The sequence below is a fragment of the Balaenoptera borealis genome (genome assembly GCF_965194805.1).
Source record: "Balaenoptera borealis genome assembly, contig: HAP1_SCAFFOLD_627, whole genome shotgun sequence".
In the NCBI taxonomy this organism is placed as follows: domain Eukaryota; kingdom Metazoa; phylum Chordata; class Mammalia; order Artiodactyla; family Balaenopteridae; genus Balaenoptera; species Balaenoptera borealis.
In genome coordinates this window covers 377,698-388,833 of record NW_028123572.1, presented here as the reverse complement: position 1 = coordinate 388,833, position 11,136 = coordinate 377,698, and the positions used below count along the sequence as shown (strand labels likewise).

Here is an 11,136-nt window from a genome sequence, read left to right as displayed (position 1 = left end):
CTTCTAGCAGATCATCAAGCCTGAGGGTGATCTTGAGAATCTCTGGCACAGGGAGCTTTTGCCCTTTACCCACACTCTTGCCAGAATCATCTAGTACCAGTGTATTGCCCACTTTTATATTTATAATGAACCTTGGTCACTGCTACTTTCTCAGATCAGCCCCCAGGGACTGCATTGGCTAATTCGCTAAAGCCTTCCCATACACAAAGGGGCTAAGGAAGAGACTAGGCTCTCAGTAAATACTTCTTGAATAAACACAACACTGCCAATCTGGTTATTTTAGTTTTAAGTGTAAGGCATAGATGTCACTCAGCCTTATATCAACAGAATCAAGTATGTGAACCCAGGGATCAGTGGGTGTGGGAAGTCCAGTTGGCCTCTTTCACCCTCACGAGTCTCCTCTCCTTGTTTTCCTCCTGCTTTGCGGCCACCCCACTCATCACTTTTCTTCTAGGTTCCTTCCCTGTGTTCCTCCTTTGCACTTCAACTGCTCTTCTGTTTATGTGTCTTCTCTGCCCCACCAGTGTAATATCCCCAATGGCAAACATCATATGTATCCATATGCTACCTCACTTATTTCACCACAGCAATCATTTAGTGTAAATATTTTAATTCCTATTTTAGAAATGGAGAAACAGACCCAAAGGATATAGATACCTTTCCCACCATCACACAGTGCGTGTCAGAGGCAGGATCGAAACCAATGGCTATTTCATGCCATGGCCTATAAGCAGACAGATTAGGTAGGACCCAAGTCGTTTGGCCTCAGCCAGTTGCCCTGCTCCCTTTCCCTCTTCTACTTACATTCTAATCCTTTCATCCAACTCTACAGCCTAGGGACTTCTCACATATTTTGTAGCAAATTGGGATACCCTACGTTTAGTCTTTTTATTTGAACCATAGATTTTCAGTCCTTTTGGGTCAGGAAATATCTTTAAACCTGTATTAAGAGGGAGAAATAATTGCATTTATTATTCCTTAAGCAGGATGGATTCTGAGCAGGGTCTTTTCTTCAGAACTGTTTTTTGGGGTGTTAAGGTAAAAATGCGAGCTCAGAGATGTAACTTGCTCTCGTATATATTAATAGGGGTATAAGGCTGGAATCAGGCAGTTGGGGGCTTCTGAGTGTGATCTGTGACTGTCAGGCCAGTGGAGGATTTTGCAGAGGAAATAAGAGATTTGTGGCTGCTCCCTCCCCACCTCTGAATAACTTGGAAGGATAGGTGTGTTTGCAGGGGATGTTGTGGCATTTTGCCATGAGGCTTGTGGCGTAAGTTTTTTTCTCTGTCTCTCCACAAAATGTCCCCAAAAGGTTTAGTGTTCTAGTTATATTTTTCTGTAGCACTATAAGATAAGCATGTTATTATTTTTAAATGTTTGTTTTTAATATCAATGATTTCGTCTGGAATACCATCTGGGGCAACGCTTCATCTGCAGTATGTGGTCTGTGTTTCACATATTGGGAAACCCTTCCTTCAAGAGAAGAACAAAGCCTTTTAAGTCAAACAATTTTATATATTTTTAAAATTTATATTAAATCTGTTAAAAACATCAGATTATAACTGAAGTCATTATATACACCATCAGTTCTGTACTCAACACTTCAGGAGCTTCTACTCTGAGAAAAGAGCAAGGGTTTTGAACTTAGAACTTGAACCCCCAATCTGCTTTTTACTGGAGTCAGAGATTCTCAATTTTGTGAAAACTCTGACTTCCTTTGTGAGGATCTGATGAGGTCGTACATGTACAGAATCTAGCACACAAAAATGGCTAACAGTGCATACTCTGTAAATGTGAGTTTTTATAGTAAATCCTATCATTATTAGATAAAAGAACTCAATAAATGAAGCTATGGTCATAATTTTACATAGCTCCAGGGTTGGTCAGCCATTCGTGACCATACAGGACAGATCAAAATCATCTAGGCAAGTTAACAGAGCCGTGACTTTTAACTTTCTGTGTAGAGGAGTTTGGTATCAGCATAGAAACAGGAGCAGGTAGCTTTCAGAGTGACAGCATCATTAGAGGTATCTTGCAGGGAAGATGGGCACCTCACAAAGTTTGAAGGGATGGCAACCTGGAGCTGCCCCTTCTGTCTCTACCTTGTAAGTAAAGTCCTGTCTTCAAGAGAAAGGCAATTCGGAAACAGCTGATCACAGGAGAGCCTGGCCCTACATTACTCACAACCTTGAAGCTCTAGAGAATAGAAGAAGAGGTTTTACATCCCAGCTCATTGTATGAAGCTAGCATAACCTTGATACCAAAGTCAAAGAAAGAGAGTACATGAAATAAAAGTATAGGCTAGTGTCACTCATGAGGACACACATAATCCTAAACAAATTATTAGGACATAGATTACTCATGACCAAACTGTGTTTATTTTAGGAATATAAAGTTGGCTTAAACATAGAAACTTATCCATTTAATTCAACCCATTAACATATTAATAGAGGGGAAAATCTTATGATCATCTCAATAAGTGCACTTTAAGTGTTTGGTGAAATTCAACATGTAATCAAGATGAATAGTCTAAGCAAACTAATAATAGAATAGAATGATAAAGTATATCTACCAAAAGAAAAGCACAGTAAACACCATGGTGAAATATTGAAAATTTTCCATTTCTCATCAGGGAAAAACAAGGATGTCCACTATCACCAGTTCTGTTCAACATTATTTTCCTGGGTGGGTCTATCTAATGCTTTAAAATGAGAAAAGGAAATAAAAGCTATAATGTTTAAAATGGCAGGAACAAAACTTATTAGTATTCAAAGATGATATGATTATGTATGTTGAACACTGAAAAGGATCTAAAGATAAACTTTAGGGCTTAATAAGCATATTTTAGCAAGGTTGCTGGGTAGAAAAAAGAATACACAAAAATTAGGTCTCTACATACCAGATTAAACAAAATATAAAATTTCCAAAAAAAGGTACAATTTTCAATAGCATCAAATACCTAGGAATAAATTGAACAAAAGACACACAAGACTTCTTTGGACAAAACTGCAAAACTTTACTGAGAGAATTTGAACAAGTCATGTTTCCAACACAAGAGCAGCCTGCATGGTTACAGTTTGTCTTCATTTAAACCTGTGGTTGCCCTTCACCTGTAAGATAACATAACATTTGGGAATATTAGTTAGAACTTTATTCAGATGACGCTAAAGGGATACAGAGGACACTACGGTCTTAGTTTTATAAAATGGACTAAACCCAGAACCCTAAGGGTGACCCTTGGCTTATATACAGTTAAACCTCTGTAGCGACTTTGAAGGTAGACTTTCAGGCACATTAACAATATTTGTAAACACACCACTCTTTCTAGTGGTACAGAGAAACAAAGAGACTGTTCAAGTTCAGAACTGATTAAACCCAATGCTTCCATTCAGAGGTGGTTTTAGGTAGAAAGCAACATTTTTTTATACTTTTAGTAAAAATCCAACCAAACAACAAATAAAAAACCTAAGAAACAAAAGAAACTTTTTAAAAGTTCATTTAAATGTTTTGACTTGAAAAAAATATTCTTAATATAGGATATCTAAAACAGTAATGTCACACTTAGAATTACTTAAATGGAAAACAGAAAGGCTAGTATTGCATTTGTTTTGGCTCTACTGTGGAAAAGTACAAAACTTTCTATGAGCCAGTTTAGCCCTTACATAGTAGTAGGTGAACCATTTGTCCCTGTTTTCATCCATACTCCTGCTATAATTATGAGTAGTGACTCTCTACACACCTAAAAGCATTCCAGTTTGTATAATAAATTATATGGTTACACTAGTTTTAAGCCATTACCATCAAAAGTAACATCACATTGTGAAGGAAAATAGTGCCATGTCTCACAGTCCGGAAGAAAAAAAAGGACAGAAGCGGGGTGGAGAGAAAGGAAAAAAACCTGGAGAGCCAAATATCTAGATAGACAGGTAGATAATATAGTCAATATCTGTTAGTGTCTTTTTTTTTTCACTGTATATTTATTTATTAACATTTGTATTGACTTGCTTTACAATGTTGTGTTAGTTTCTGCTTTATAACAAAGTGAATCAGTTATACATATACATATATCCCCATCTCTCTTCCCTCTTGCGTCTCCCTCCCTCCCACGCTCCCTATCCCACCCTTCTAGCTGGTCACAAAGCACCGAGCTGATCTCCCTGTGCTATGCGGCTGCTTCCCACTAGCTATCTATTTTGCGTTTGGTAGTGTATATATGTCCATATATACACTACCACTCTCTCACTTTGTCCCAGCTTACCCGTCCCCCTCCCCGTATGCTCAAGTCCATTCTCTAGTAGGTCTGCGTTTTTATTCCCATCTTGCCCCTGGGTCTTCATGGCCTTTTTTTTTCTTCTTCTTAGATTCCATATATATGTGTTAGCATACAGTATTTGTTTTTCTCTTTCTGACTTACTTCGCTCTGTATGACAGACTCTAGGTCCATCCACCTCACTACAAATAACTCAATTTCGTTTCTTTTTATGGCTGAGTAATATTCCACTGTATTGTGTATACTTAGCCTTTTGTCTGTTTTCTGCAAGATTATTTAAACTAGTGGATCTTCCACTCACAAATATTTTCTATAAGAGCAATCTCATTGATTTATTAGTTGTATTATTTTTCCTTTTCCTAATGATTCATACCTGTCTTTTATTATGAATCCCCTTCCTTTTCCCTTAGATTTATTTTGTTGCCTTTTTATTATTTTTTTATATTGGATACTCATGTACTTTTATTATTTTTTTAAATAGCATATATATTTAAGGCTATGATCTTCCTATGAGTATATTTTAGCCATGTTCAATAGGTTCCTGAAAGTAGCCTGAAAACTATCTTTTAACGTAAAGAGTCTGGAATGGGCCAGGAATGTAAAGTGAAAATATTTAGAAGACTAACGCAGGGTAATTCCTTCTCTAAACATCAAGTGCTTCCTTTAAATTCAGAAGCTGTGTGATTAATGGTCAGTAATTTGGAAAACACACATGTAAAACACACTTAAACTGATTACTCAGGAAGTACTTCAGTTATGGTCTTTGAAATTCAGTCTTACCAATTTGATGCCTCAAGGTGCAAAATCTTCATGCATTTGACATGGTTAGAGGTGACTGTATCATGCTGTCCACATGTTATTAGGAACAGTAGCTCACTAAGACTGACTGTGGGGACAGGGAGCGTGCTCAGCACAGGTATCTTACTAACAGTCACCTTGAGCATCACTGACTACATGCACTCTCTACTTGATCAGCCACAGAGACCAGAAACGAGACTGTCTCTTGGTATTTTATTATTCAGTCATCTGAGGCTTCATTCGGGGAAGGATTTAAAATGCAATTGTTCACATTTTTGTCAATTATACACCAATGAAGCTGGAAGAAAAAATAAAATGGAATTGTTCTTTAAGAGCCAGAGAATTCAGAATTCAACAGAATCTGAGGACAGGCATTCAGAACTCCAACAGAAAAACAAATATCAAGCAAAGTGTTAGTTCATTTTCTTAGTAGTGATGAAACCTCAATTCAAATGTAATTTGACTCAGGTCAGGATTTGACGATTTATGATAAACAGAATCACATAAAGCAGCTTATCTTTGTATTCTATGCAACAGAACCAGAGTAAGTAAAAATGAGAATTGAAAATAATTTTTAAATATCTGATTTGAAGTCACTATTTTTATAAGAGCAAAGATGGGTTTAGAAGTTAAGGGATTTGCCCGGAGTCACACAAATTATGTTAGAGCTGGTACTAGAACCTACTTCAGCACTTCAGCATATTTCATACAAACTGATGTGTGTTACAAATGCATTACACATTTGTTAAATGCAGATCTCTATAAAAGCATCTGACGATTATTAACTGTTGGTTAAAGGGCTTATACTTAAAAGTAAGAAAATGCTCTCATTCTATAATTCAATATGGCTTTGACCCAATTTGTTTCTATACCTGATAGTTAAGGTCTGAACTACATTTCAAATCATCTTTATATATGAACTCTGTTATTAAAGCAACAGTAATGTTATCTTTATATTATTAAAAATATAATACTGTGGAAAACTGACACCCTATAATTTGCATGCTTAATAGATAACATACCTGCTTCCGGCTCTTCAATGGGCTCTGGATTTGGCAGTCTCTTCCCCTTGACATCAGAACCACCTCCACACCCACACCCAGTCTTTGGCTGAGCCAGTTCCTGTTGATTAGCTTCCAGGGCAAGCCCTTGCAAATAAAAAGTTTATCAATTTAGGAAGTAAAACTTGAGATATGAATAAGGGAATGATAATATTCACTCCTTCAGTGTTGTGAAGTAAAAGCCTTAGGCTAGTGTGGTAATAAATGTGATGCATGAGAATCACAAGAGCATTATTTCAGGAGTCTGTTACCAGAAACTAGGAAAACAGGGTTTTATTACCCTCTTCCTTTCCCAAGACTGCCCTCAGACAAATTAGGCGCTCCCTTTGTACTTATCCATATTGTACTTGTGACTGTACTTATCAGTGATTTGTTTGGGTCTCTCCGACTAGATTGTGAGCTCAAGGTTGAAACCATGTCTCTTATTAGTACTTAGCATATTACATGGCATGAGCAGACAACAATAAATGTTGAGTGGGGAAAAAGTCTTAAAAAATACCTCAAACTGATTAACATTTTGCAAACCAACTGGTATGTCCTCTTCAAAAACGTCAGTGTCATGAATGCCAGAAAACTAAACAGACTTGACAACTAAATGCAATGCATGATCCTGGACTGAACTCTGGATCAAAAAAAATTCTATAAAGGAAATTATCGGGACAACTGGGGAAATTTGAATATACACTGTGTATTTAATGACTGCATATTCTCATTGTCAAATTTCCTGATTTTGATAATTGTACGGTGATTAGCCAAGAGAATGACTTTTTCTTTGTTCTCAGGCTATATATACACTAATGTACTTAGGGTAAAGGATCATAATAGTTGAACCTTTATCTAAATGACTCAGTAGTAATAATAGCAAACATATCAGTAAGTGTGTATGTGTGTGTGTGTATATATATAGGGGGGAAGGGAAGAGGATATGAAACCAATGTGGTAAAAACTATTAACAATCGGTGAATCTAGGTGAAAAGTATATGAGTTAATTGTACTATTCTTCCAAATTTTCTGTAAATTTTATGTTTTTAGAAATATAAAGTAAAAATTAAAGAGAATACATGACAACTACATTGTACTTCAGGAAGACAAGAGTTATCTTATTTTTAACTGTGGTTTAAAAACACGTAACAAAAAAAAAAAAAAAACACGTAACAGTGAATTCCCTGGTGGTCCAGTAGTTAGGACTCTGTGCTTTCACTGCCGAGAGCCCAGGTTCAATCCCTGGTCAGAGAACTAAGATCCCACAAGCCACATGGCCAAAAAAAAAAAATTTTTTTTTTAAAAACACATTAACATAAAACTTACCATCTTAACCATTTTTAAGTGTACAGCTCAGTAAGGGGTTATTTTTGCATCATTAGCAGAAACTAGGAATGGACTTTACATATTTGTTTTCCTGTATTATGAAACCTTTATTTTAAATGGTCTAAGAATAAACCATAATAAATGTATAATTTCTGTATTTTGCTATAGTGTACTAAAAGCAGTGAGCATCAGCTATTTACAAAGCCTGAAGTCTATACCATGTATAGGATTTCAATTACAATTAAAATGTAATCTTCTGAAGGGTTAGCTCAGTGGATTTGCAGGCCCATGACAAATCTTATAGTGTGACACCCACCCTCTACTGGGGTAGCCAGAAACTTACTTTGTTAAAATAAACAAAAGTTATATTTAGGTCCAAAGGTCCTATATGTAACTTTCCATAAATAAATCCCATGTAAAACAAAGTAAAATTATTTTACTTTTAAATAAAAAAAATAACCAAAATAACAGTAAAATTATTTATGAATAACAGTCAAATATACAATGAGAATAAAGGAAATGGGGTAGAAAGAAATGAAAGGGCATTGTTGCCAGTCATATTCTACAAACCTTTAATAGTGGCCTGAGTTATGTAAATGTTTTGCTTCAAAATACTATATATATCCAGGAGAAATAATGTCTGTCTCATGTTAATCTTAGAATAATTAATCTTTTGATTTTCCTAACCATAGAAGGATTTAACCACCTTTTGAAAACCACTTTAAAAAAATCATACTAAACCAGCTACCTGTATGCCAGTATCCTGAACTATCCAGCTTTCATCAAACTTACCATGTAAAAATATCAATTACAGAAACAATGGCCATCATGCATGACTCATTTCTGGAGCCTCTATCCTACTACATTGAACTGGGGCAATACTGAACTACATTACAGTACAGACATTTGAGTTTTGAGCAAAATCATTCACCTTTTTTACAGCAACATTCATGGTAGGAAGACACAAACTTTGGAGTGAAATACAGATTTTGTATTCAAAAGCCAAGTGCTCTTTGATAAACCCAATCCTTTAGCCTCAATTTTCTCATTCATAAAATGGGGAAAATTTATTATAGTGAGGGATTGCCCTAAGCTGCAAATTATACTCTCTTCACTTCTCCAGCCAATTGTCAGGCCATGTTTGAGATCCCTTTCTATTGTTTTCTTTCCTTCTCTTACTGGTATATCATAATGCGTGAGACATCACATACACACACACACACATACACACACCCAACAGGCATTCTTCTTCCTTTTCCTTTCACCTTGAACTGAAGATGCTCCTTCATCCTTTTTCTCTTGACCAGGTGTAATGTCCTGAGTTTCAGTTAGTGGCTTCTCTCGTTGAGGCTGCTGGAACTATGGGTGTGTGTGTGCAAATGAAAAGTTTTGTTACTAACACACGTCAACAATATAAATATACAAAATACAAAGATACATTTGATCATAAATAAATCTAAAGACATTTTTCCAATACTATTCAGTACACTTATTCTTTTTTTTTTTTTTTTGGAGCAGAGAATGTTGTATTGCAGGGCCATGCAAGGAGATGAGGTGGCTCATGCCCTAAAAAGTCTCGAGCTCCCAGCATACTTATTCTTAATAAAGTTACTCTTCCCACAGAGAGGCTACTCCAAGAAAACAGTTACCCACAAGGACTTTGGAAGCTATTTTAATCTATGTCGGGATGGCTGTGTGCAATCTGTTAATAAGCATGAGAAGGAAGTCATCAGTCAAATTCCCCAGGAACATAACAGCATTCATCCAGGCAACACCAGAATGTAATCCTCCTGGCTCAATGTTCCTTATCACATGGAAGACCTTTATCACTGTATCTATATTAGTTCAACAACATTTTCACAAAAATTAATTTCTACTAATAAAAAACATCAAATGTTAAAACACTTACAACCACAGGCGCAACTGCCCTGGGAAAGCCTTGATCATAACCTCTTTCTTTAGGTCTGTATGTTGACTTTATTCTCCGACTCATATTTCCCACTGAAAACAGAATATTGTCATTTGGAAAATGCACTTAAGAGGATAATTATATTTGAACACTTCTGTGGCCAAATGATGATGTATACTATTTTTGTAATATTGAACACATTTTCAAAATAAGTCTCAAGGTAATTTAATTGTGTGTGCTTTCCAATCACACCAAATCTGGCAACTTACAAAAGCAATTGTTTATGTCATGGCCAAGCTGACAGAAAAATCACCTTAAAACACATGGTAAAAGACAAGAACACATTTCTGATGAGTTTTGGATTCACAACTTGATTCACCATTATGGAGACATTTAGTGAAATACTACTGGAAATTTAAAACTCGAGTGACTATTGCTTTCGTCACGCTCTCGTTTACCAAGCCCTTCCCCCCACCCCAATAAAATTTTATTGGAACACAAAGCCACACTCACTCGTTCACATATTGTCTACAGCTATTTTTGCACTTGCAGAGTTGGGCGGCTGCAGTAAAGACTCTTATGAGGCACTCTCCTTCCTTGGCACCCTGTTCGGGGCACTACAAATCTCGGGATGCAGTTACAACCCCACAGCGGTCCTAGGTTTTCTAGGCCTTTCCTTTACCTCCCGCCCTGCCCCGATGTCCCGGGCCCCATTGCCGACTCCGGATTCTGTGCTCTGTCTGCAGTTCCAGGGCCTCCAGGACCCAGATACCGCAAATAACGCCGCCATGACTCGCTCTACCTTCATCTGACCCCCCTGACCTCCACCGCCCACCGCCCTCCCTTTCCTGCCACCAGGACGAGAGCTATGGTGGCCGTGACGCCTGTGGCGAGAAGGACGACGACCTCGAGGACCTTCCTCCTCAGAGGCCATAAATCGCACCGCCTGACCCGCCCGAAGCCCGCTGGCTCCCCCTCACACGCACGCACACTTAAACTCCACGCACGACAGACCTGTGGACCTACCTGGTGAGTCTCAGCCAGGCAGAACGAACGGAGACACTGAAAAGCGATGTGCGCAACTCCGCACCCCGACCACGTTGCACACGCCGCACAAGGGCCGACGGGAAGGCGTGCAGCCCTGAGCATGCGCACTGCGTCTCGCATGTGCCACGTGGGCTGGTTTCCCCGCCCCTCCACGGGACCCCACAGAGAACTCCCGGATCTGTACTCGTTTGCAGTTCCGGTCCCTCCAGGGTTCAGATACCTCAAGTAACGCCCCCAAGCCTCTCGCGACTTTCAACTGCCCCTCTCCCCTTTGTGGCCCACCATTTTCCGTTTCGCTGCCTGTGAAATGAGTAGAATGCCTGCTAAAACCGAAATGACAATATACTCCGTAGGATTTGCATAAGACCAGGTCTCAGAACCTAATATGCAAAATGTCCAGCATATGATTCAAAATTACTCAGAATACTCAAAAAACTAAAAATAGAACTACCATATGACCCAGCAATTCCACTCCTGGGTATATACCCAAAAGAAACAAAAACATTAATTGGAAAAGATACATGCACACCAGTGTTCATAGCAGCATTGTGTGCAATTGCCAAGACATGGAAGCAACCGAAGTGTCCCCCAACAGATGAATGGATAAAGAGGATGTGAGATATATATACAGTGGGATACTGCTTAGCCATAAAAAAGAATGCAGCAACATGGATGGACTTGGAGGGCATTATGCTAAGTGAAATAAGTCAGACAGAGAAAAATACTGTATGATATCACTCATA

The 11,136-nt window shown here is 38.0% G+C and overlaps 1 protein-coding gene across 1 annotated transcript; it reads right to left on the bottom strand.

Moving 5' to 3' along the window:
- Nucleotides 1-2,131: 2,131 nt before the first annotated feature.
- On the bottom strand, nt 2,132-10,330 carry LOC309621550 (X antigen family member 2-like). Its single transcript, XM_082408989.1, has 4 exons — nt 9,347-10,330; nt 8,703-8,796; nt 6,091-6,216; nt 2,132-3,110 (listed from the first exon to the last, which is right to left on the bottom strand). Exons 1-4 carry the CDS (start codon nt 9,428-9,430, stop codon nt 3,088-3,090), a joined length of 327 nt encoding a protein of 108 aa, XP_082265115.1. The 5' UTR covers nt 9,431-10,330; the 3' UTR covers nt 2,132-3,087.
- Nucleotides 10,331-11,136: the final 806 nt, after the last annotated feature.